Source organism: Mustelus asterias, chromosome 14 (genome assembly GCF_964213995.1).
Source record: "Mustelus asterias chromosome 14, sMusAst1.hap1.1, whole genome shotgun sequence".
Taxonomy (NCBI): Eukaryota; Metazoa; Chordata; class Chondrichthyes; order Carcharhiniformes; family Triakidae; genus Mustelus; species Mustelus asterias.
In genome coordinates this window covers 31,837,836-31,864,261 of record NC_135814.1, presented here as the reverse complement: position 1 = coordinate 31,864,261, position 26,426 = coordinate 31,837,836, and the positions used below count along the sequence as shown (strand labels likewise).

Sequence of the window (26,426 nt, the reverse complement as noted above, 5' to 3'; positions counted from 1 at the left end):
TCAATAAATAGGAGTCTGACATAGGTGTCCTAGGTGTTCCAGGATTGAGTGCAGGGCTAGGGAAATTGTTCCCTCATCCAAATCATTAATATATATTGTGAATAGCTGGGGTCCCAGCATCGATCACTGTGGCACCCCACTAGTTACTGCCTGCCAATTTGAAAAATACCTATTAATTCCTACTCTTTGTTTCCTCTCTGCCAACCAGTTTTCTATCCATCTCAATACACTCTTTCCCCCACCCTCCCAATCCCAGGCACTTTAATCTTGCACGATAATCTATTATGCGGGACTTTTTCAAATGCTTTCTGAAAGTCCAAATATACTACTTCAACTGGCTCTCCCTTGTCAACTCTACTAGTTACAACTTCAAAGAATTCCAACAGATTTGTCAAGCATGATCTCCCCTTCATAAATCCATGTTGACTTTGTCTGATCCTGCCACTGCTTTCTAAATGCTCCGCTTTAAAGTCCTTGATAATAGATTCGAGAATTTTCCCCACTACCGATGTTAAGCTTACTGGTCCCTGTTTTCTCTCTACCTCCCTTTTTGAATATCGGAGTGACATTAGCTACCCTCCAATCTGCAGAGACTATTCCAGAGACAAGAGAATCCTGGAAGATGACCAGCAATGTATCCGCTATTTCTAGAGCCACTTCCTTAAGAACTCTGGGATGTAGATTATCAGGCCCTGGGGATTTATCCGCCTTCAATCCCATCAATTTTCCCAGCACCATTTCTCTACTAATATTGATCTCCCTCAGTTCTTCCCTCTCACTAAATCTTGCATTCTCCAACATTTCTGGCATCTGATTTGAGTCCTCTTTTGTGAAGACAGACCCAAAGTATGTCTTCAGTTGCTCAGCCATTTCTTTGTCCCCTATTATACATTCCCACGTTCCTGTCTATAGGAGACCTACATTTGTCTTCACCAACCTCTTTCTCTTCACGTATCTATAGAAACTTTTAGTGTCAGTCTTTATGTTCCCTGCAAGCTTACTTTCATACTGTATTTTCCCCTTCTTAATCAATCCCTTTCTTTGGTCTTTCTTGGCTGAATTCTAAACTGCTCCCAATCCTCAGAACTATTAATTTTCTTGGCCAATCTGTATGTTTCTTCCTTGGGTCGGATACTCTCTTTAATTTCCTTTGTAAGCCATGGATTGGCACCTCACCCATTTTGCTTTTGTGCCAGACAGGAATAAACAGTTGCTGCAGATCCCCCATGCGCTCCTTCAATGTTTGCCATTGTCTATCCACTGTCATCCCTTTAAGTAACTCTCACCAATCTATCACGGCCAACTTGCACCTTATATCCTCATAGTTTCCTTTTATTAAGATTCAGCACCCTAGTCTCCGAATCAACTACTTCACCCTCCATCTTGATTTTTTTTAAAAATTCTATCATGTTATGATCGCTTATACAGTAAGAGTTTTAACAACACCAGGTTAAAGTCTAACAGGTTTATTTGGTAGCAAATGCCATTAGCTTTCGGAGCGCTGCTTCTTTGTCAGATGGAGTGGATATCTGAGCATGAGCAGATATCCACTCCATCTGACAAAGGAGCAGCGCTCCGAAAGCTAATGGCATTTGCTACCAAATAAACCTGTTGGACTTTAATCTGGTGTTGTTAAAACTCTTACTGTGTTTACCCCAGTCCAACGCCGGCATCTCCACATCATGATCGCTTATCCCCAAGGGGTCTGTCTCGGAGAGTTAGATTGCAATGATTCCCTTCTCATTACACAATACCCAGTCTAAGATGGCCTGCTGTCTAGTTGGTTTCTCCACCTATTGGTCAAGAAAACTATCCCGTATACACTCCAGAAATTCCTCCTCCATGGCATTGTGGCTAATTTGATTTGCCCAATCTATGTGCAGATTAAAATCACCCATGATCGGTATTCGCTTATCACGTGCATCTTTAATTTCGTGTTTAATGCCATTCCCGACATCACTGCAGTTTGGGGGTCAAGATATGACACCCACTAATGTTTTTTGCCCCTTGGTATTTCTCAGCTCTACCCATACAGACTCCGCGTTGTCAGAGCTAATATCCTTTCTCACTATTGTGCTAATTTCCTCTTTAACCAGCAGAGCCACTCCACCACCGTTTCCTTTATGCCTGTCCTTCCTAAATATTGAATACCCTGGGACGTTCAATTCCCATCCCTGGTCACCCTGCAGCCATGTCTCCGTAATCCCAACTATATCGTACCCGTTTACGTGTATCTATAATCTTCCTCAAATATTTATTCTGTTAATATTTTGTCCATGGGTTCCATTTGTTGATGTTAAATAAACAATTAAAATACTATTAGTTTTTGGCTTTTTAAATAGTCCAGATGCTACTTGTTTTAGCTGGATTTTGTTTTCCATAATTTTACAATCATTGAACCTCAAAATTTGAAGCTTCTTATTTCTAATAAAAGATATTGTTTGTTACACGATGAGCTGGAATTTGTGGTTGTAATGATGATGATAATTGTCAAAGTTCGCTGTTGTTAGTGTATAAAATCCACCAGGAACTTCTCCCATCCACACATGCAGAGATAAACATGGATACCTAAAAATTGCTATCAGTGATATTCAGCTCCTCTACATAGCTTGCTGTTGCAGTCTTCACGAGTAATCATTAGAAATCCCTCATTTTTTTGCAGATTTCAACTCCTTACTATGCTCACTGCTAATTCTTGAATAAGTCACACCTTTGTTGAATGACATATAATTGAGTTTTTAAGTGTGCTAAGTCATAGGCTGGTATTTGCCAGTCCACTAGTGGAACTGGTTTGCCATTGGCAGGGTCTTCCAGTCCCACTGAAGCCAATGGCAATTTATATGGCTCGCCTATCCTGCTACTGGAGAACCCATAGGTGGGAGTTGGGGTCAGTGGGCCCGGAAAATTCCACCCATAGTATCTATGGAAACAAATTTTACCTCTGTGGAGTCTCAGTCCCTCAGAAAAACAAACAAAAGCTGTAGATTATTAATAAAATAACTTCCTTTTCTATTGACACTTATCCCTTAGCGTGTAAAGCCAATCTTTATTTTGTGTTGTGTAAAATGATTTAAACGTGATTTATATTCCTTGCTTTTTACTTCACACTTGGTTGTCTTTGACAATTCTTTGATTTGATTGGCAGATCAGCCTACTTTCTACCTGCTCTGTTGGATATCACAGATTTCCTGTAGGTGGCACCAAATTAAGATTGCCATCAGAATTGAGGAAATCTAGAGCTCATGAAATCTTTGAGCAGTTTTTTTTGTGACCAGTGGCAACTGCCATTCCTCCTTTGCTGTTTGCAAAATCTGGGCCGCAGCTTGAATGGTGACACAGTTAATACAAGTTATATATTTGTTTAGCATCTTGTTATTTATATGTAGGCTCACAAAGAAGCTTGAAGAGCGGAGAGAGCAGAAAAAAGAGGATGAAGTAACGGTAAGTATTACTATTTACGATTTATTTTTTTCTTCTACATGCTTTTCATTTTCTGTCAAATTGTATTTTGGGATGTAATTATTTATTAAATAATGTTAGCAGCCTAATATTCCAGATCATTTGCCTAAATTCCGGAGAATTAGTTCAAATTCTACTTTTCATGGCCATTTGAGAATTTGAATTCAGATTTTAAAAAATGAATAATTGGTCTAACTACAGAAATCTTGGGGTTAGCTCTTTTTTTTAAAAAAAAACAGCTACTAGTGTAATTTTGCTCCAGGAGCCAGGAAAGTCAGTGTTCAATAGCTTTGCTTGTTTTGAATATGCACAGACTTCCTTTGGAAGGTTTTGGAGTTAATTTCAATTGTGAATTGCCGCATTGCATGCACCTTGTCTTGTCAGACAGCAGCTTGGGGAAGTATGTACATTTTCACAAGGGCCTTGGTTTAATCTGATAGCACAGAATGGTGAACACTGCACTGTTCCAAGCACCCAGACTCGGGGTTTGAGGTTACAATCAGATCAGCCATTATCTTATTGAGCAGGAGCCGGCTTGAGCAGCTGACTGGTCTACTCCTACTCGTATGTACAAAAAAATGGGACCACTATTGATTTTTCGGCAAGTAGTTTTCATCAGGTTATCTACCAGTTTGAAGTAAATTTCACAACACACAAGTTGTGTAACAGGGATATAAATTTTGGATAAATTAATTCTTAAATATTTTGATGCAATACTCATTTAACAAGTATTAACAAATTACTGTAATTGAGTAATTTCATCTTATGTCATCTAAAAAAGAGGAAACATTACATAAAAGAGCTCAAAATAAGTCAGTTTCACCAGATAACGTAGAAAAGTATTGTTATTGTTTATTTGTGTTCAAATAGAATTATTTTATAGTAGCCTGAGTGAATTCAAAAAGATAAAAACATCTGTTGCCATGTCATAGAATGCATAGAAATGAAAACAGAACACCATTGGGGCCTGCAGTATCCAACCCAAATATACATAGGAGTATATTTGGTTACCTTACACTACTGGTGGATTTGAATAATTTTGTATTTATTAATCTCCTGTACCATTGCTGATGGTATTCCAGAATATTCTCTTTTATATTATGTAATGCACAATATATCACTGGGGCGGCATGATGGCACAGTGGTTAGCACTGCTGCCTCACGGCACCAGGGACCTGGGTTCGATTCCCGGCTTGGATCACTGTCTGTGTGGAGTTTGCACGTGCTCTCCGTGTTTGCGTGGGTTTCCTCCGGGTGCTCCGGTTTCCTTCCGCAGTCCAAAAGATGTGCTGGTTAGATGAATTGGCCATGCTAAATTCTCCCTCAGTGCACCCGAACAGGTGCCAGAGTGTGGCGACTAGGGGATTTTCACAGTAACTTCATCGCAACGTTAATGTAAGCCTACTTGTGACGAATAAATAATCTTTAAAACTTTATTTGTGGAGATTGAACAACTGTGATTATTTTGTAAAGTTTATTATGCAAGTGCCGGTAGTACTTGCAGCTTCAAATTAGTGATCACAGCACCGACCATTTTGTGGAAATGTTAAAGTTAAAAAATACACAGCAGAGGTTATGGGGTAGTCCCAACACCTTTCATTAATTCGTGGGATGTGAGCGTCACTGGCTGGGCCAGCATTTACTGCCCATCCTTGAACTGAATGGCTTGCTAGGCCATTTCAAAGGGCATTTAAGAGTCAACCTCAATGCTCTGGGTTTGAAGTCACATGTAGGTTTCCTTGTTTAAAGAATATTAGTGAAGCAGATGGGTTTTTACGACAATCAACAATGATTCTATGTTCATCAATAGATTTTTAAATCCAATTTTTTTTTATTGAATTCAGATTTCACCATTGGCTGTCATGGGATTTGAACCTGCGGCCCCAGAGCATTACCCTGGATCTCTGAATTATTAGTCCAGTGACAATACCACTATGCCACCGCCTCCCCCAAGGCAGCTTATTGCTTCTATTTGTCTTATAAAGAAGAAAGGTTAAAATACACTAAATTTAAATAGTTAAACAAATCAGTCTTTAGTTTATAAGTGTTTCTAACGTGCAACTTTTTTTTCAGAATGAAATTAAAGTTGAAATTGAACGTAGGAAAGTTGGTAAGGAAATGGTGGAATTCAAGAGAAAACAAGAGGAGGACAGGACAAAAAGAATGCTTGAGGAAAGAAGTCGAGATAAAGAAGAAGAGCGTTTAGCACGAGAAAGAATAAGACAGCAGATTGCATTGGTTTGTGCTTTGAGATTAAAAATCTTGTTTAACTTATTAATGTAGTTTTAAAATTTCAACCTGTGTAAAATCAGTCAACCACAAAGTTAGCTTAATTGCATCCAAAATCATCTCATTTATTTCAGAAGTCCAATCAATGGATGTATCTTTGGACAGCATCATCCCAGTGCCACATTTAGCTTATCTGAAAGTGTGTTGCACTAAAGTGAGAAAGCACTGCTCCAGTTTTCCTCTTGTAGCCAATTTTATCTATATGGCGATACTTACCTAGTGAGACCAGAATTCAAACATTGAGGGCCCTATTTTACCATGAAAACGTGGTAAAGTCGGGTGAGAGGCCATTATCGCGATCCGCATCAGCGCAGATCGCCACTTTACCGAAACCTGGGAATGGTGGCGAATCGATTCAAAACGGGCGCAACGACGATTTAAATGCATTTGCATGCATTTAAATTGAATTAATGAACTGCCTGCCCAACTTTATCAGCATTTCCCCCTTTATCACCCTGTTCGCCAATCCGGAACCGCGCCGTAATGGACCTGCTAAATAAAAGCCTGAAACGGACGCTCCAGCTTCTCAAGGGCACGTTCAGTGTTTCCAACGGCTCTCTGATTCAGATCAGTGGTTGGGGGGGAGGTGGGTCAGATCATTCTCTGGTTGGGGGGGGGGGGGGGCGGAAGGAGGGGAGTGAGGCCAGATCGTTGTCTGGTTGGGCGGGGGGGGAGAGGAGGCGGGTCAGATGTATCTCTGGGGGGGAGGCCCGATCGCTCACTGTGGGGGGGGCAGATGGATCTCTGGTTGGGGGAGGGGGGGGAGATAGAAGATGGATCTCGGGTGGGGGGGGCAGGGGGGTCCGCTGCTACTCTGCGGGCGATCGGAGGGGAGAGGGGCAAGGGTGGCAATCTGTCTGGGTAGTGGGGGGGTGGATAAGGTGGACAGTGATGTGTGTGTGTGCACCCTCGCTCCCGATTTTCGCTCCCGGGCCGCTTTCTGCGGCCTGGGAGTGATCTGAAACGGGCGCACTTTTTCAAATTTTTTTCAAACTGCGTATGCGCAGTTCAGAGCTCCGATCGTTTCGGCCATGCTAAGCCCCGCCCACAGCGCAAATGGGACTGGAGATGGCTGAGTGCGTATGGGGGCGCCTGAAAGCAGATTTCTAAGTCGGATCTGCATTACGCCCAGATTCGGCATTAGAATGAAAATGGTAAAATCAGGCCCTGAGAGTCCTGTGTTTTAAAATTGTCAGGTCTGTCTGCACAAAGTATAGCTTTCATGATTTATCAGCCAACTTAAATAAATCGTACAAGTGCTGTGCAAAATGCATTTTAAGAACAGAGCTAATGAGTTCTAGGTTCATTTTGAAACAATACAAGTTTTTCTTCAAACTTGCTGAGGCTAGAATCAACCGATATAAAGTTCTTTTAAAAAATCATTTTCTTTATTTTTACTTTTTATAATATTGTTTCCCTAGCGATGACTGGCATAAAATGTTGGAATGTTTTGGAAGCTCTTTTGTCAAAGGTTAAATTATTTAATGATTAAATACTTTGGCATTAAGAAGGGAGAGATCATGAGTGCTGTATTATGGTTTATGTAAACATAGATGAATCAGTGAAAAGAATAGCAACATGTAGTAATAACTGGAAATCATTTTTCTTATTAGGACCGTGCAGAGAGAGCTGCACGCTATGCAAAGACAAAGGAAGAAGCCCAAGCAGCCAAAAGAGCATCTGAGCTGCAAAGGCGAGTCAATGAGGAATCCAAGAACAAAGAAGAAAGAAGGTATAGCATGTGACAAAACATTTCAAAATATTTACATTTAATGGCTGTACTATTTTTTTCAGTTTCTCTGAATTCAGTTTTTGTGCAAGAGATTTTGAGATACCATTTTAGTTACCAAACTTGCACCCTTGTCAAAATGCTTTAAAATCCTTGAAATTCCTTTTTCCCCTGCATTTAAATATTTAAGGAAAAAACCCTATTATGTATCGGGGAAATTTAACTGGGATGCTTCCTTTAAGTTTACTTTGTTAGTAGTTCGGTGACTTCTCTTTTTTCCCTCTGCTCTCACTTCCTGTTCCATTGTACAAATGCCATACTACTCTGCACAGGTTTCCATTTTGAATTGGAATCCTGATATTGAACTCAAATGCAGGTCCTGACCCTGCAAACAGTCACTCGACATGGACGCCGAATTGACCACTTATTGGTCAGAGGGTGCATTCATTATCCAACTAAGACCTTTGTATTCTCAATGCAATGATGTTGAACTTGGAGTTAGATCAACAAATGCTGTGTTTACTACAAGCTGTTTAAAATGTTATTTTTTTGTCTTGTAGTAAAATGTGCCGAATCCAGTTTAGACTCCCAGATGGATCTTCCTTCACAAACCAATTCTCAGCAGATGCCACGTTAGCAGAAGCAAGGCAGTTTGCAGAATCGGTAAAAAAAAATCATTTGATAAAATCAACTTTTCATCCTTGGAATTGTATGGATCTTCATTTTAAGCAGTACCCATATTTTATCTCAGTTTTCTCATTGCACTGGCTCCTCCCACACAAGTCTTTCAGATGGCTGATAGGGTGGGGAAGTTTTATTACTTCTAAACTTTCAGCGTGCTCCACCATTCAATAAGATCTTGGCCGATCTGATTGTGGTCTTAACACCACTTTTCCTGTCTGCCCCCAAGTAGCCCTTAAAGACCCTTGTTGATCTAAAATCTGTCTACTTTTTTGAATATGACTCAGCCTCCACTGCTCTCTGGGGAAGAGAATTCGATCATTTAATGACACTCAAGAGAAAAAAATTCTCCTCCATCTTAAGTCGGAGACCCTTATTTTTAAATTAAGCCCCCTGGTTCTAGACTCCAGCCACAAGGGGAAGCATCCTCCCATCATTATTTTATTCAAGTCCCCTCAGAATCATATATTTTTCAGTAAGATCACCTCCCATTCTTCAAAACTATACTGAGTATAAGTCCAACTTGTTCAACCTTTCCTCAAAAGACGATCCCTTCATTCGAGGAATTAGCCAAGTGAACTTTCTCTGAACAATTATATCCCTCCTTAAATATGGACACCAAAACTGTACACAGTACTCTAGGTGCCCTCTCACTGAGACCCTGTACAGCTCTAACAATACTTCCCTGCTTTTATACACACTTTCCTTTGCAACAAAGGCTAACATTCATTTGCCTGCTAATCACTTCCTGTACCTACATAATAGCTTTTTGTGATTCATGTACCAGGGCACTCAAATTCCTGTGTCTCAGATTTCTACAGGCTCTCTCCATTTACATGGTATTCTGTTTTTCTATTCTCCCTGACAAAGTGGGCAACATTTTCCATACTCCATCTGCCAATTTTTTGCCCACTCATGTAACCCATCTAAATCACTTTGCAGATTTTTTGTGTCCTCTTCTCACCTTGCTTTCCTATCCATCTTTGTGCTATCAGCAGATATGCTACCATACACTTGGTCCTTTCATCCAAGTCGTTGACATCGGTAGCAAATACTTGAGTTCTCAACTCTGATCCCTGTGGTACTTCAAGTGGTAGTTACAATTTGCCAACTTGAAAATCACCCATTATCTCATCGCTCTGCTTCTTGTTAGCTAACCAATCCTTCATCCATGTTGATATGTTACCCTAATCTTATGAAATAACCTTGATGAGGGCATCTTTTGGAAAGTCAAGTACACTACATTTATTGATTCTCCATTATCCACCCTTTTTGTTACTGCCTCAAAGAACTATAATAAATTGGTAGCCTGTAGTTCCCCGCTTTCTATCTCCCACCCATTTTGAATGAAGGAGTTGCATTTGCTATTTTCCAATCTAATGGCAGCTTCCCCAAATCCAGAGAAATTTGGAAAATGGAAACCAATGCATCAACTGTCTCACTGGCCACCCTTTTAAGATCCTAGCATTTGGAGTCCATCAGGACCTGGGGATTTGTCAACCCGCTTTAACAATTTGTTAAATACCACTTTCCTGAGTTCCTTGTTCCTTCTAATTCCTGATTTATAGCTATTTCTGGGATGTTGCTTTTTTCCTCTATACTGAAAACCAATGCAAACTACGCTGTTCAATTCGTCTGCCATATCTTTATTTTCCATTATTAATTTCCTCAGACTCCCTTTCTACAAGACCACTTTGTTAACACTTCTAATTTAACTTTCTATAGAAACTCTCCATCTTTAAATTTCTAGCTTTTGGCTTTCTCTTTTACTTTAACTTTTCCCTCCTTACTAATCTTCTTGCTGTTCTTTGCTGTTTCTTATATTCTGTCCAACCTTTTGACTGCCAACCATCCTTGTGCAGTTACATACTACTTCCAGTTTGATACTACCTTTATTTTTTTTAGTTGACCATTAATGGTGAGTCCATCTCCTGAAACTTTTCTTTCTCATTATAATGTATCTGTTGTGTGTATTCTGAAAGAACCCTTTACATGTCAGCCATTGCATATCTATTGATCTAACCCTTAACTTTATTTTCCAGTTCACTTTAGCTAGCTCTTCTTTCATGCCCTCATAATTCTCCTTAAGTCTTAGACTTAAATACTGGTCTAAGACTCACTCTTCTCTTCCTCAAACTGAAGGCAAAATTCAGTCATATTATGATTGCTGCTATCTAGGGGAGCTTTCATTATTAGGTCGTATTAATTAATATTACTTCATTACATTAGTATAGCTTGCTCTCTGGTTGGATTCAGTGGATGCTGTTCTAGCTATTCCAAAAACATTCTATGGAATCCTCATATATGCTAACTTTGCCCATCTGATTTTTTTCCAGTTTATATGTAGATTTAAAATCCCTTGTGGTTCTGTTTGTCATTTCCCATAATGCCTTGTTTGTACTCTTTGGTTTATCACATCTTCCAAAATTTGATCTCTTTCTCCACCATTTAGTTTAAAACCCTCTCTACTTTCCCTAGTTATGTAGTTTACTAGAACACCAGCCCCAGCATGGTTCAGGTGTTGACTTTCCCAACGATACAGATCTCACTTTCCCCAATATTGATGCTCCATGAACCAGAACCCACTTCTCCCAAAACATACTTAGAGCCATGCATTCATTTCTCTAACCTTATTTGCCTAATGCCAATTTGCACATGGCTCTAGTAATAATTCTTAATTTGGTGCCTAGCTCCTCAAACTGATTATGCAGAATCTCTTTCTAGTTTTCCTAAGTCGTTCTGCCTGTTTATCCCAGTTCACTTTAGGCAACTCTGTCGTCGTACTCTTGTAATTGTCTTTATTTAAGCTTATGATTCTAGTCTTAGACCAATGTTTCTCACCCTCGAACTGAATGTGAAATCCAATCATATTATGATCATTGGTGTCTAGACGTGCCTTTCAGTAAGTTCATTATTATGTGTTTTATTTTGTTTTGAATGTGTTTTCCCTGGGACCAAGAAGTAAGATTGAATTCCTGCACTGCTGTCTTCAGTGATTTGTACACATACATGTCCAGGTCCCTCTGTTCCTGCACCCCATTTGGAAATGTACACTTTATTTTACACTGTTTTCCCTTGTTCTTTGTACCAAAATGAATCACTGTATAATGCCCCTGTGAAGTTCCTTGGGATGTTTTATTATGTTAAGTACATTATATAAGTACAGATTGTTGTGGTATTTTTGATTACTTTAAATATATCTACTGGACTTTGCAAGGAAAAACTTGTATTTTTGTTTGACTATTATTTGCAATTGGCTTTCGCTCTGCTGGGTGATTTTATGCAAAATTCTACATATCTGATTTAAATTCTTTTCTTGCAGCAAGTTGGTGGTATATATGGACACTTTGAATTGGCAATAACTTTTCCAAGGAAGCAATTTACAAAGGACGATTACAGCAAAACACTGACTGAGCTGGAGTTGGTACCAAGTGCCTCAATCATCCTCATCCCAGTATGTTCCTATAAAGCACTTCTGCACCCTGAATGGAACGTGTTAAAACCACCATTGAAAGAAATATTAATATTAAACAAAAATTCAGGACAGAAATTAAAATTTAATTTGTTTGGAACCATGTCAGAAACATAGGCATTCCCTTGCAGCCATTACCAGAACAAATTAATGGGAAAAATAACCAATTCATGGGCTTAGAATAGTCTATTAATTGAAACCTCATAGAAAAAAAAGTTTCTACCATCTGTTGTCATAAAGAGACCTGAAATTTACTGAAAAAAGAAACTTGGTATTTTTGATTTTCACGAGGACTGGTTTTGATCACATCACCGAGACAAATAATAGTTGTTAATCTATTTTTAGAAGAATAGTCCATATTTTAGTACCTAATTCCACTTCGTAACACTTTTGAAACATTAAATATATACTTAACCTTAAAATGTATAAAATGTATTTAATATTTAAAGATTTCCTCTTTGAGATTAATTACAAGAAGTGTTTTGTAGAAGTTTATACTTAGTTGCCTGCTGTTTACTGAAAGATAATGTACAGGTAAAATATAATTTTTGATGCAGTGTTATGCAATTTTTATTTTATACACAAGTCAAATAAGCACTTCTGATTTTGCATATACTATTGTTCAATATTGGGAGGGCAATTTATTATACGATTAAACCACCTCCAGTAGATATGGGTCGGTACGGTGGCACAATGGTTAGCACTGCTGCCTCACAGGGCCAGGGATCCAGCTTCGATTCCCGGCTTGGGTGATTGTGCAGACTCCACACATTCTCCCCGTGTCTGCATGAGCTTCCTCCGAGTGTTCCGTTTTTCTCCCACAATCTGCAAGACATGCTGGTTAGGTGCATTGGCCATGCTAAATTCTCCCTCAGTGTACCTGAACAGGCCTAGGAGTGTGATTCTAAGGGATTTTCATGGTAACTTCATTGCAGGGTTAATGTAAGACGACTTGTGACACTAATAAATAAATTTTAAAACTTTAAATTTTATTTTTCAATTGTTACTAATCTTTGAGTATTATCAGTTTGTCATATTATGTTCAGACTGGAGTATTAATTAAAACTGGATTTAGATTCCATATTGTCACTAATGTTCTTGAAAACTTATGTTTGGTAAATGTATGACAGTACTGTTTAGTAATGCTGCAGTGAAGTATCTATGGTAGTCAGATTCAGAAACTAAGTCAATCTTGTTTTGCAAATAAGTAGGTGTGAATTTATCATTTAAAAACAAATTTACGGAAATACTCTAATGTCTGGGCAGCATCTGTGCAGAGAGAAACGGCTAATGTTTCAGGTCATGACCTTTCAGAACTGGAAAATTTCAGATGTCACAGGTTTAAAGCAGGTACAAAGACAGGAAAATAACAAATGGGAAGGTCTGATAAGGTAGAAGAGAGAGTAAATGGGGAAAAAATGACGATGCAAGGCAAAATGAGATGAGTAAAAATCAAAAAAAGTTCTATAACTTCGGATCTCTGGAGGGTTGTACCCGGGAGGCACTTCATAAGATGCACTGGGGCACTCCTCCAGAAATCTCACATAAGAATAATCTGGGAAGATCAAATCTCCGATGGACTGTTACCCTGAATTGGAAAGAATTGAAATTTGAGACTTTGGATGACTCTGAACCCAACCCCACCTCGGTCACCAACTACCCTCCTGTACAGACAGGCCACTAAATAAAATAGATTTCTAACCCTGCAAATGTTTGATTTAGATTGATGCATTCAATCACCCTGTGCTTATTCTTACCTTTGTTAGGGTGGAAGGTCAAGTTCATCAATGGTACGATCCTCAGAAGGAGGATTGTGGACTATCTTGAACACATTATTTTACCCAGTTATTGCAGTATGGAGGTTTCTCAGCAATTATTTGTTTGCCAGTAATTCCGCACAAAGGTCATCCAGAGGAACTCTGTCTCAACCAGAAAGTTCCAGAGTGACATCTTCCACTGCGTCAGATACAGACAGGTACCCAGCAATATCACTTACTTTGAAAAATGTAGAATTTAATTTCAGCTTATGTTCTCAGAATTAGTATTGTCTATCAAATATTGTTTTGATCTTGGGAATAGAGTCATAGAGGTTTACAGCATGGAAACAGGCCCTTCAGCCCAACTTTTTTGTTTAAACCCCTAAGCTAATCCCAATTGCCCGCATGTGGCCCATATCCCTCCAGACTCATCGTACCCATGTAACCAACTAAATGCTTTTTAAAAGACAAAATTGTACCTGCCACTACTACTACCTCTGGCAGCTTGTTCCAGACATTCACCACCCTCTGTGTAAAATTGCCCCTCTGGACACTCTTGTATCTCTCCCCTCACCTTAAACCTATGCCCTCTAGTTTTAGACTCTCCTACCTTTGGGAAAATATATTAACTATCTAGCTGATCTGTGCCCCTCGTTATTTTATAGACCTCTATAAGATCACCCCTCAGCCTCCTATGCTCCAGAGGAAAAAGTCCCAGTCTATCCTTATAACTCAATCCATCAAGTGCCAGTAGCATCCTCGTAAATCTTTTCTGCACTCTTTCTAGTTTAATAATATCCTTTCTATAATAGGGTAACCAGAATTGCACACAGTATTCCAAGTGTGGCCTTACCAATGTCTTGTACAACTTCAACAAGACATTCCAACTCCTGTATTCAATGTTCTGACTGACGAAACCAAACATGCCGAATGCCTTCTTCACCACTCTGTCCACCTGTGACTCCACATTCAAGGAGCGATGAACATGTACCCCTAGATCTCTTTGTTCTGTAACTCTCCCCAACGCCCTACCATTAACTGAGTAAGTCCTGCCCTGGTTCAATCTACCAAAATGCATCACCTCGCATTTGTCTAAATTAAACTCCACCTGCCATTCGTCAGCCCACTGGCCCAATTGATCAAGATCCTGTTGCAATTGGAGATAACTTTCTTCACTGTCCACTATGCCACCAATCTTAGTGTCATCTGCAAACTTACTAACCATGCCTCCTATATTCTCATCCAAATTATTAATATAAATGACAAATAACAGTGGACCCAGGACTGATCCCTGAGGCACACCACTGGTCACAGGCCTCCAGTTTGAAAAACAATTCTCTACAACCACCTTCTGGCTTCTGTCAAGAAGCCAATTTTGTATCCATTTAGATACCTCACACTGGATCCCGTGAGATTTAATCTTATGCAACAACCTACCATGCGGTACCTTGTCAAAGGCCTTGCTAAAGTCCATGTAGACAACATCAACTGCACTGCCCTCATCTATAACCCCTTCAAAAAACTCAATCAAATTTGTGAGACATGATTTTCCACTCTCAAAACCATGCTGACTGTCCCTAATCAGTACTTGCGTCTCTAAATGCCTGTAAATTCTGTCTCTCAAAATACCTTCCAACAATTTACCCACCAGAGATGTGAGGCTCACTGGCCTGTAGTTCCCAGGATTTTCCCTGCAGCCCTTTTTAAACAAAGGCACAACATTTGCCACACTCCAATCTTTAGGCACTTCACCCGTGACAATCGATGATTCAAATATCTCGGCTAGGGGACCCGCAGTTTCCTCCCTAGCCTCCCACAATGTCCTGGGATATATTTCATCAGGTCCCGGGGATTTATCTACCTTGATGCGCTTTAAGACTTCCAGCACCTCCTTCTCTGTAATATGTACACTCCTCAAGACATCACTATTTATTTCCCCAAGTTCCCTAACATCCATGCTTTTCTCAACAGTAAATACTGATGAGAAATATTCATTTAGGATCTCTTGTGAATCCGCACATAGATGACCTTGTTGATCCTTAAGAGGTCCTACTCTGTCCCTTGTTACTCTCTTGCCCTTTATGTATTTGTTGAAGCCCTTTGGATTCTCCTTTGCCTTATCTGCCAAAAGAATCTCGTGTTCTCTTTTTGCCCTCCTGATTTCTCTCTCAACGCTACTCCTACATCCCCTATACTCTTCAAGGGATTCACTTGATCCCAGCTGCCTATGCATGTCATGTGCCTCTTTCTTCTTCTTGACCAGGGCCTCAATATCCCGAGTCATCCAGTGTTCCCTACTTCTGTCAGCCTTGCCCTTCACTCTAAGAGGAATGTGTTTACCCTGAACCCTGGTTAACACACTTTTGAAAGCATGCCACTTACCAGAGGTCCCTTTGCCTTCCCACAGACTCCCCCAATTAACTTTTGAAAGTTCCTGCCTGATACCATCAAAATTGGCCTTGCCCCAATTTAGAATTTTAACTTTTGGGCCAGACCTATCATTCTCCATAGTTATCTTAAAACCAATAGAATTATGGTCACTGGTCCCAAAGTGATCCCTCACTAACACTTCTGTCACTTGCCCTTCCTTATTTCCCAAGAGGAGGTCAAGTTTTACCCCCTCTCTAGTCGGGTCATCCACATACTGAATGAGAAATTCTTCCTGAATACACTCAACAAATTTCTCTCCATCCAACCCTCTAATACTACGGCTGTCCCAGTCAATGTTGGGAAAGTTAAAATCTCCAACTATTACCACCCTATTTTTCTTGGAGCTATCTGTAATCTCCTTACATATTTGCTCCTCAGTTTCCCGCCGACTATTTGGGGGCCTATAGTACAACACTATCAAAGTGATTTCCCCCTTCTTATTTCTCAGTTCTACCCATATAGACTCAATGGCCGAACCCTGAGTCTATATGTTGAGTTATTTTTAATTATTCATTTCATATACATAATGTTTAATGATTCCACCACATAACGAGGTTTTAAATGTAACCAGGGTGAAAATAAATAATTTATTGCACAATTTAGATCCAGTCGGTTTTTCAGGCCACTTATTTAAGCTCCTCTCTCCTGGCCTGCCCACTCTCACATCGAATAAGTATGAGGAGCTCATGGTCATCTTTTTCACTGAAATTGAGATTGTTCAGCCACTTTTGCTGTTTCCCTCCTTTATAACCCACGAAGTCGAGCTTCCCCTCAGATTCCACCCTGCCCTTGCCCTGAACTCTGAACTTTCTCTAGTATTCCTGATTAAATTTCAGCCATACCAAGGCCCGAAGCACTACGATTTCCTCTTTAAACTATTGTACTTCAGTTCCTCTTTCCCCTTTTAATATGGAATTTAAGCCTGTCTCTTTGGCCAAGCTTTTGGTCAACTGCTTTCGTCTCTCCTCATATGGCTACATGTCAAATTTTGTTAATGATGCTTCTATAAAATGTGTTGGAATTTTTTGTTACATTGCAGGTACTATATAAATACTAGTTGTTGGCAATACTTGGCATTCAACTTGAGTAAATGTAAAAACATTTGCAAACAGTGGGCAAATGTAATGTGATTGGATGTCATTTGGCTTGAGATCAGATTTAGTGTGTTCAAATGTCACTTGATCAAATCTTCAGGCATACATCAAATCATTGTTGGTGACCCTACCTATAGTACTCTTTCTGTTTCTTGTGCTCACCTGGGATTGTGCATAAATCTAGAGCCCTGACAGCAGCATGTGATTTCAATTCATTGCATTTTCTAGTTCATTGATACCCCAAGATTATTTTCCTTTAAGGGAGGGAGTCCTGATGCTGGGATTTGTCACATTGGCCGCTTGCATAGAGCAAAGTGGATGCTGTGGATGCCTATCAGGTCCCAGCTAAACTTGGCAACGGCAGGGGGCAATTAATTTTCTGCATCCCTTTCAAGGATGCTCAGCCTCTGTGTGCTGCAACTTTTGATAATTGAAATACTTGGATAGATAGAAAGGGAGAGCCATGTACTGCTGGAGCAGGTTTCTAGCTCTGGTTGAAGGCATTCCTGGAGGTTTGATCACAGGATGTTCTGAGCATATGACATTTGATCTTGCAACATCAACACACGTATAAATGTTATTGCATTTACCTTATAAAGTATGGGTCCTCTTTAGTTGAAAATCTTCATTAGTTGGTTCACACTAGAGAACATCAAAGAGCAAGTGAAAGGGAAAAAGGAAGAGCTGTCTCTTATTCTCCATCTCCGCCTCCCCCTCCTCTCCGCCTCCATCTCTCCCAGTGTTTTAGACCTAACACCTACAATTTTGCACTCCCCACTCACAATTTCAGCCCCTGCAGCCACCCGACCTGCAGTTCCTAGCTTTTGTGAAATGAAGATCTCTTCACCCAATTTCCACTGCGGTAGAGAAACCCCTCTATCACTGTGATGGAGCAGTGCAAGCATTCAATCTCAGAGATCGAGTGGTATCTCTGCTGCTAGGCACACCAGGTAAAGAAATCCATTTCACAAAAGATGTGTTCTTTCATCTGGTGCCGCCTCGCACTGATTTATGTTCAAGGTTCTAAACAAATTAACTTGAAACCACTGACGCACATTATAAGGGTCAGTTTATATCTGTTATAGTGTAGGCTTTTTGGGACAGTTAACGAGTGCCTCTATCATTTTAGGGTGTCCTTTTATACAAGTTTCATTGATTGGTTTTTTTTTTTGGTGCATTTTCAGGGAAGTAAGAAGAAGGAGATTGCTTGAAAAACGTGGAGAGGACTTCAAGAGGGAGGGAAGGGTTTACAGACTGCGAACAGAGGATGATGCAGATGATGAAAACAATACGTGGAATGGAAATTCTACTCAACAAATGTAGCTTATACCTTGTTAAAGTAGAAACAGTTGTACTTTATTTTGCTCTAAAGTTATACAAGTATACTTCCATTTTAAAAAAAGGACAAACTGGACAGAGGGTGTGTTTTGTACTGTTAATTTCCTGCTCTGCTGCATGGATTTGTATGAATCTACTAATTCTGGGGTGGGGGAGCAATAATTGTTACAATAATTATTGCTACAATAATTGCAGAAAAATAATTTTAGGCAAATTCTAAATTATGTTTTCAAACACCTCTTGCAGTAATATGTATTTTAAATCCTGTCTTTAGGTTTATCCATTCCCTGCCTGTATGACACATTAGCTGGCAATTCTGGACGGCATCCAACCTCTGACCCTATTAATTTAAAACTGATAATAAAATGTTTAAAGTTTTCAAAAAATACGATCTTTGCATCTTTTGTAATTTCTTGATGTGTTTGTAACTTGTCTTCCACAAGATATTCTAATTGAAATTATTAATAGTATTATTAATAGTATTATCTAATTGGAATTATTAATATTAATGGAATTAGTGATAGATTTAGGACAGATGTCAGAGGTAAGTTCTTCACGGTAGTGTAGGTTAGATGGGCTTTAGATTGGTTTCACTGGTCGGCGCAACATCGAGGGCCAAAGGGCCTGTACTGCGCTGTAATGTTCTATGTTCTAATACATGGTGATATATCAGTAGGTTGGGGTAATGTTGCAGCACAGTAACAGATCTTCCAGCTGAGATAACAATGGGCTGTAACTCCAGGCTCCCCAGCATCGGATTTTGGGTGTACCCCAAAGATGTGCTGGGGAATCCCTCTCGGAAATTCTTAAATAAGTGTTTGCACGGCAATTGCCCAGATATGCTAACTTCCTCTGGGCAATTGGGATGGTCTGGAAACAATTGGAAAAAGCGTTTTGGGTCATGCTTGTAGATACTCAGAAGTATCTTCTACATAACTAATTTAAAGACCCAGACCAATCCCCAAATGGGACTCCCCCAAGAAGTTATGGTCCATTATAAACCAGGGGAACAAGAAGTGATTTATTAGTGGTTTGTATGAATCTGAAGATGTGAGATGTCTGCAACATACCTGAACTTCTAGTGCACTTATAATTTGTGAGACTAATGTTCAATATTCAATTTTTGTTCAGACCTCTTGTGGGAAACCTCCATTTTGGAATTGCAGGTAACAAGGGGTCCCCATGTAATCATGGGGACTTTAATTTTCATATAGATTGGTAAATCAAATTTTCATAGTGTGGTGGATGAGTTGTTGAAATGTACATTAGAGTATGTCAAGAAACCAACCAGGGATCAGTCTATTCTGGATCTAGTACTCTGCAATGAGAAAGGATTAATAAATAGCCTTCTAGTGAAGGGGCCTAAAGAGTGATCATGCTCTGGTAGAATTTTCTATTCAGTTGTGAGTGATTTAAGTCCAAAAATAGGTCCTAAATCTCAACAAAGCAATCTAGTTATGAGAAACCAGTTGAGTTGAGGTAGATTGGGAAACTGGATTGGAGGATGTGGCGGTAGATGTGCAATGGCAAACATTTAAATAATTCAAAACCACCAGGAAAAAAGTGGCCTAAACATGCCTATCATGAGAAGTGTTTGCAGTTAGCATAGGACTGCTTCCATGATCTCCTGCTTTATTTTCCTAGGTGGTAGAGGTTGCAGGCATGGATGATGGTATCGCAAATTGCTGAAATGCATTGTGTAGATCGTATATATTGCAGCCACTGTTGGTGGAGGGAGTGAATGTTTAAGTTGAATGAAATGCCAAACAAGTGGGCTGCTTTGGCATGGATGGTGTGTATCTTGGATATTGTTGATTCTGCACTCATTAAGGCATGTGGGGTGCAGTCCATTATATTTGTGACTTTGCTTGGTAGATAGAAAGAAAGATTTTGGGAGAGTTTTTTGAGGACATAAGGGGAAAACGAGTGGCTGTAGTTTAGTTGGATTTTAAAAAAGTATTCCAAAGGTGCCACAAAAGAGGCTGTTACACAAAATTGGGCTCATGGGATTGGTAATATTAGTAATAATTGATGATTAATTAACAGACTGAGTTAGGAATCATTTTCTGAGCTGGCAGGCCATAACTAACTGAGGTCATAGAGGTTTACAGCATGGAAACAGGCCCTTCAGCCCAACTTGTCCATGCCGCCCTTTTTTTTTAAACCCCTAAGCTAATCCCAATTGCCCGCATTTGGCCCAAATCCCTCTATGCCCATCTTATCCATGTAACTATCTAAATGCTTGTTAAATGACAAAATTGTACCCACCTCTACTACTACCTCTGGCAGCTCGTTCCAGACACTCACCACCCTCTGTGTGAAAAAATTGTCCCTCTGGACCCTTTTATATCTCCCCCCTCTCACCTTAAACCTATGCCCTGTAGTTTTAGACTCCCCTACCTTTGGGAAAAGATATTGACTAGCTGATCTGTGCCCCTCATTATGGCAGGAATCGGTGCTTGGGCCTCAGCTAATTTACACTGCAATGTATCTAGGTTTGCTGATATTGTAAGGAGGACACAGTAATAATAGCAAAGGGACCAAACATCTATAGAAGCAAGCATGATTTTGACAATGTTGGTGAAGTTCCTCTTCCACGATCAGACCTGAACCAGGTTCAATTAGATGTGAATGTCTAACCTATAGTTCTTCTGAAGCATTCCACAGTATGTCTATGTCATGCTTTTCAAGCCATTGAATGAAAGAAGACACGCCAGCATGATCAGGGACAAGGGTTGCTTTTGTCATTTCTGAAGGCCTTGGAAGTTCCAACTGCAAATGACTGTGGAAATCTCTCTCTTCTGAATCTGAATGAGGAGAGTAGATATCATGGTCTTCCAGCTGTTCCAAGGACATGAGAACATGACGTGCAGAGACAGTAATGGTCTGCCATGGCTTGAAATGTGGTCGTACTGCTAACCTGAGATGATCCTGTAGAGTGGCACACACAAAACCTCTTGGCAAACATCACAAACTTCAACATCCTTCAAAGAGGAAGGTAAGTGGTGCTCTGTGCTGATACTTGTCCAGAGACTCACATCTGTACCTGTAGGTCCCTTTTTCTTCAGCTGCCTTGTTTGTTAACTCTATACCTCTCTAATCTTAGGTTGTGGATGGGTTGAGGTGACATTTAGTTTTCCAGAAGCTTTCTAAATTGTTCCTCCTTGTGGCATTCTCCTTCAGTTGTCACCATCACTTTAATTTGACTTGGGTAAAGTTTTCATCTCAGAACAGTGGTGTCATCTCTAGAATCAGAAGAATTTGTACCTGAAATTGTGCATCATTCTCTTCATAGGGTTAGCCAGGGAAATTAGATACCTATAGTTTTCGTGATTTTGGCAGAACTTCCAAACAGTGCAAACAAGAACAGAAACATTTTATTCCAAGATGAAAATTAAGTTTGAAGTAAAATCTGAGTTAAGTTTGCTTGTAAATTGTTTATTAAAACAGATCATATTTCATGGTTTAAATTGTCTTGAGGGTTGCCAACCCTGGATATGCTCCTGGAGGAGTCAACACATGACTTCCTACCTCGAACCACCTTGCTCCACAATCATGCCATTGGTCACCCTACACAACCATACTTGGAATCAGATAGAATCATAGAAATTTACAGCACAGGAGGAGATCATTCGGTCCACCGGGCCTGAGCTGGCTCTTTAAAAGAGTAGTGGTTGGTCTTGGATCCCTTTTGTTTGTTTCTCACTCAAGTATATGCCAAACTCCTTTTTAAAATTATTTATGGAATCGCCTTCCATCACCACCTCAGATAGCATTCCAGATCCTGACAACTGAGTAAAATATTCTCAAATCCTTCCTGGACCTTTTGCCAATGATTTTGAATCCATGACCTCTAGTAATGGACCCATTTGCCAGGGGGAATAATTTTTCTCCCTCAAAACCTCTCATTATCTTGAAACCCTCTATTAAATTGTTAATTTCTCTGTTCCAAGAGAAACAATTCTAACTTTTCCAACCTCTCCTCGGAAGGAGAATACCCTTATCCCTGGTAAATTCCTGCTGAACATCCTCTGTGTCCTTTCTAAGGTCTTTACATCTTTCCCTGAAGTGTGGTGCCCAGAATTGTCCACAAAGCTGAAACCGAACAAGATTTGAAGATGTTCTAGCATCATCTCTTTTTTTTTCTATTCCATTTCTTTATTTATGAACCCAAGTAACTCTTATTACTTTTTTGATCACCAATCAACTTTAACCATTTGGTCTTGGCTCCGTTTTTTGTCCTCCTGAATGTTTCACACCCAAGTATATGCAAAACTCCTTATTAAAATTATTTATGGAATCCTCTTGCACCACCACTTCGGATAGCATTTCAGACCCTGACAACGGAGTAAAATATTTAACCATTTGGGTACATGGACACCAAGCTGTTGCTGTGGCGCATTAGCTTTCCGGTTGGCTTGAGAAGGTAATGGGCTCTTCATTACCTGATTGGATGATTCTTGGCTGTTATGTCAAACATTTTTTTAACCCATGTCTCATAAATTTATAACCAATAAATGAAGGTGCTCAAAGAAAATTAAAATTGGACAATTTTTAATGGCCCTATGATTTTTCTCCTGGGTTGCTCACAGCACTATCCCGGGGATTCCAATCCTGAAAGGTTGGCAACCCTAAATTATCTGCAGTGTTGATTGCAATAAGTACAAAATCAATCACTTGAAAGTTATTGAAAATTCAGATAACATGAAACTCATTTTCCTGGAATTTCTGAGGACTCGATATATTTCCGCAGAAGTACTAGTGAAGCAGCATAAACAACTATTTCTTTTGAATTTCTGCAGATGCAGTTGCAGAAAATATGCTGGGAGATTTAGAATCTCTTCCGCCTCATTCCCTTCTCCCTGCAGAAGTTCTAAATTCAGAAGTTAGTGTTTAGATTTGTCGATAATTCAGTTGTGTGTAAAGTTGATTTAAGTTGTTTGCTTACTTTTCTCGTTTTCCAAGTTTTATATGAAAAGATAGCTAACAAAACTAGAGCAATTATTAAAATAACAAACAAGGTATACAAAGCACTTGTGGCATTCACATTAGATATTTCTAATCCCAGAAAATGAACCTTCCCAATGTTAGTTGTCATTGTAGCTGTTGTTTTGATAGTAGATATGGGTCTTGCTGTTGTGGGTTCTATGGTGGTAGCTAGAAAATAAAGCAACATGTAAATATTTAGGGAAAAACTGCCTCTCACTGCAACTTGTTCATTAATACTAAAAATGATAATTGTTACACTTCACCAGCTACAATTATTAAAATTAAAAAGACAAAAACATACTCCATCTAATAATAATTTCCAGCACCTGGAATTTCCATAGTGGGAGGGTGGGTTAATTTTCTCAACCTTCTGCTGTATCATTTGTGGAAAACCCCTGGAGAAACAGCATGAGTAGTTGTTTATGTTGTTTCTCTGTGGGGGTTTTTTTTGTTGTTCTATTATTGCATGACTGGGAGAGCCCTGGTGGAAATCCCACTCCGTTTCAGAACTGCATCATCATTTAGTTCAGTAAGTATATTATATGGCTCCAACTGAAGTGACAGGAGCCTTATGAAAAACTAACTGATAGTGAGATAACATACTTCATGCTGTATGCACAAGTTTTCATGAAATAGTGAAAATATGCATTGTAGAAGTTATGAGACCAGTGTGACCAATGAAGAAAAGGCTAAATCACAAATGAAATGCACATTAAGTGCATATGGAAATGCTAACTTAGTTATATGATATGAAATTGGGCTAGCAACCGAGGCAAAGTTGTCAAATTGAACACAATATTTGTGGTCTAGCAACAGAAAAATAACTTGCAAGTTACTGAATTGTCAAAACATTCAACCGGTTCACTGATTTGGGCAATACATGACTCCAGTCCCATGCTACTTGATTAACTTGTAATGATGTCGGAATACCTTGACACCATCCTGTTGTAAATAATGGCTACAAAGTTCAATGGGAGAACAAAGTTATATAGGTTTACTGGCAATGAAGACTAAGACAGTTTTAGCCATATCGATGCTTCAAAATCTTTCTCATTGACTTCTGAAGTAGCTGGTGCCCAAATTCAGAGAGCTGTTCCGCAGACTAACCAAGCAACAGCCTGACATTGTCATACTCATAGAATATCAGTCAGTCAACATACCACTGATACAATGAACATGCCTGCAACAAAACTACCAATGGAAGTAACCACTATCATTTTGAGGACAAATCTTGACTCATGAAAATATTGTCCATCACTTAGTGTGGAATTACCACTGCACTGGGAGACAGACTAAGGACAGATCTAACTACCCAAAACTAGGCATTTTTGCAATGTTCTGGATAATTGTCAGGAGCAAAATTATACCCACCATTATCAAACCAGGAGATTAAATCTGCTTCAACGCAGAGTGAAGGGTGACATGTCAGAAGTAGCATCAGGGAAGCGTTAGAATGATGTAGAAAACTAGTGAAGCTGCAACACATGGCTAAGTAGCAAGGTATGGACAGGTTAAGTTGTCCTACTATCAACCAGAGGATATTTCTATAGCCCTCCTACATACAGCTGAAGATGGTGGTGAACAATGTGATAAGTAACGAAGAAGCAGCTCTGGGAATGTCCTCATCCTCAACCATTATGGAGTCCAACAGGTGCTGGTTTCTTCAGTCAAAGTTGACAAGTAAATAATCCTACTCGGTCTTCTCCTGAAATTCCATTCTCTGTAACCAGGGTTCAGCCGGTTTGGTTCACTCCATGTGATACTAAGTAGCACTGGATATGTTGGGCACAGTAAAGGCTATGGGTCTTGACAACATTCAAACTGTGGGGTTTGAGATCTAGCAACTCTACTAGCCAAACACTCATCTTCCTGACAATGGGCAAGAATGCCTGGGTTCTTTCCAAATAAAACGCAGTAAATCTAATTGGATGAAAGATTGCTTTATCATGTTCTTCCCATACGGTAGTAAAGTGACAATCCGAGCCATTGATATTGCCATCAAGTAACACCGATTGACCAATAATCAACCCACCAATGTTTATCTCAGGTTCTGCAAGAACTATTAAACTCAAATTCATCACAACCTTGATGCAGACAGGGAGTGTGGGCTGAATACCAGAGGAGAGTTTGAGAGTATCTGCCCCGATATCAAGGCAGTATTCAACTGAGTATGGCATCAAGAACTCTTAAATAAATTGAAGTTAGTATAGTAAAGAAAGAAAATCCATTATTGATTAATCATATCTGAAGAAAAAGATGATTATTATCAGAAGCAACTCGACACAGGCCATAAATTTCATTGGAAGGAGTTCCTTCAGGAAGCATCCTTGGTCCAACCACCTTCAATTGCTTCACCAGTAGCTTTCCGTGTGTCATAGAAGTAGCAGTACTAACAAATGATTCCATAGCTAGATTTACAACTCCTCCATTAATGAAGAAGTCTTTTTCAGCCAGGACAACACCCAGGTTTGGACTGACATGTGGTAAATAATGACCATCACCACCAGGATGGCAGCGGTACAAGGACAAGGCTCACCACCACCTTCTCGGACAATGAGGTGCAAGCAATAAATTTATCCTTACCAGTGTAACCCATGCCCCAAGCACCAAAAATAATAATTATTAGTGCTCATTGAAATGAAGAATTACAGTGCTGCAAATTAACATTTTTCCTCTACCACCAACCTGGTGCTATTCACAGTTCCATTGGACAACTTGTCCAGAAATGAAAGCTCAATTCCATCTTTAGAAGAACAACCCATACTTTATAGTTGGTGCAATAAATATTCGCTAAAATAATCTTGAGAAGTGTCTAACTGATGACAAAAATTCTAACAGTAAAATTAGGAAATGTAAATGGTCAAAGCAACTGATTAAATTACGTGCTCTTCAAATATTAACATATATACTTAAATGTATTTACTTACTTTCCAATTGGAGACAGTTGTGGGGTCCTAAAGCCGGATCTGGGAAGCCGTTACAGCGTATAATTGTAGAATAATATTTACTTGAAGCTTTAGGAATGCGAGGTAATGAAGGGTCGGAATAATTTACGTAAAATAAACCAAATCTGTCAGCATATCCTACAGCCCATTCAAAGTTGTCCATCAGTGACCATGCTGTATAGCCACGGATATCGATTCCATCAAATTTAATGGCTGTATGTGCATACAAAAAAATATTAACCA

The 26,426-nt window shown here is 39.5% G+C and overlaps 2 protein-coding genes across 2 annotated transcripts in view; one reads left to right on the top strand and one right to left on the bottom strand.

Annotated features, from left to right (window-relative positions):
* The window catches only part of ubxn4 (UBX domain protein 4), a 42,147-nt gene extending 23,510 nt beyond the window's left edge, over window positions 1-18,637 (top strand). Inside the window, exons 7-13 of the mRNA XM_078228048.1 lie at window positions 3,387-3,441; window positions 5,533-5,697; window positions 7,362-7,480; window positions 8,038-8,140; window positions 11,481-11,612; window positions 13,397-13,605; window positions 18,096-18,637. Of these exons, the coding sequence (XP_078084174.1) occupies window positions 3,387-3,441; window positions 5,533-5,697; window positions 7,362-7,480; window positions 8,038-8,140; window positions 11,481-11,612; window positions 13,397-13,605; window positions 18,096-18,234 (922 nt within the window). The 3' untranslated portion in view covers window positions 18,235-18,637. The remainder of the gene's footprint in view (window positions 1-3,386; window positions 3,442-5,532; window positions 5,698-7,361; window positions 7,481-8,037; window positions 8,141-11,480; window positions 11,613-13,396; window positions 13,606-18,095) is intronic.
* A 4,491-nt stretch (window positions 18,638-23,128) lies between these two features.
* Window positions 23,129-26,426, bottom strand: part of LOC144504132 (lactase/phlorizin hydrolase-like) — a 58,229-nt gene continuing 54,931 nt past the window's right edge. Inside the window, exons 16-17 of the mRNA XM_078229307.1 lie at window positions 26,166-26,396; window positions 23,129-23,406 (exon numbers count right to left, since the gene is read on the bottom strand). Coding sequence (XP_078085433.1) covers window positions 23,129-23,406; window positions 26,166-26,396 — 509 coding nt within the window. The remainder of the gene's footprint in view (window positions 23,407-26,165; window positions 26,397-26,426) is intronic.